Below are 345 nucleotides of genomic sequence, written 5' to 3'. Positions count from 1 at the left end.
CTCCGCCTGCTACAGCCTCGGCTGGGGGGTCCATAACTGCGGCCACCACGAGGATGCCGGCGTCATCTGTGCAGGTACCGGGGCTCAGCATCACCTTCGGGGCTGGCCCCTGGGAGGGGAAAAATCTGGGGACATCCTTGTCCCCAGGGAGAAGTGGCCTCAGAGATGCCGCCGTGCCCAAGGTCAGGCAGGGATGCGGGCTGTGTGCGGCAGGAGCATCCTTTATCTGCTGTCACCCCGGTGCTGTGACACCGTGCCAAGAGGCTGGGACACGGCCCGGGCAGCAATTTGCAGGAGAAATGCATCTGCCTGCCTGCCCTTTTCCTGCTACTCCGCCTGGAAACC

General features: G+C 64.1%; 1 protein-coding gene across 1 annotated transcript in view; it reads left to right on the top strand.

Moving 5' to 3' along the window:
- Window positions 1-345, top strand: part of LOC104461224 (scavenger receptor cysteine-rich domain-containing group B protein-like) — a gene marked incomplete at both ends in the record, with an annotated part of 5,921 nt that overhangs the window by 4,875 nt on the left and 701 nt on the right. Inside the window, one exon of the mRNA XM_010072727.1 lies at window positions 3-74. Within this exon, the coding sequence (XP_010071029.1) occupies window positions 3-74 (72 nt within the window). The remainder of the gene's footprint in view (window positions 1-2; window positions 75-345) is intronic.

The sequence above is a fragment of the Pterocles gutturalis genome, unplaced genomic scaffold (genome assembly GCF_000699245.1).
Source record: "Pterocles gutturalis isolate BGI_N339 unplaced genomic scaffold, ASM69924v1 scaffold27257, whole genome shotgun sequence".
Classification (NCBI taxonomy): domain Eukaryota; kingdom Metazoa; phylum Chordata; class Aves; order Pterocliformes; family Pteroclidae; genus Pterocles; species Pterocles gutturalis.
The sequence above is the reverse complement of the archived record's forward strand: the minus strand, read 5'-3'. Positions and strand labels throughout refer to the sequence as shown.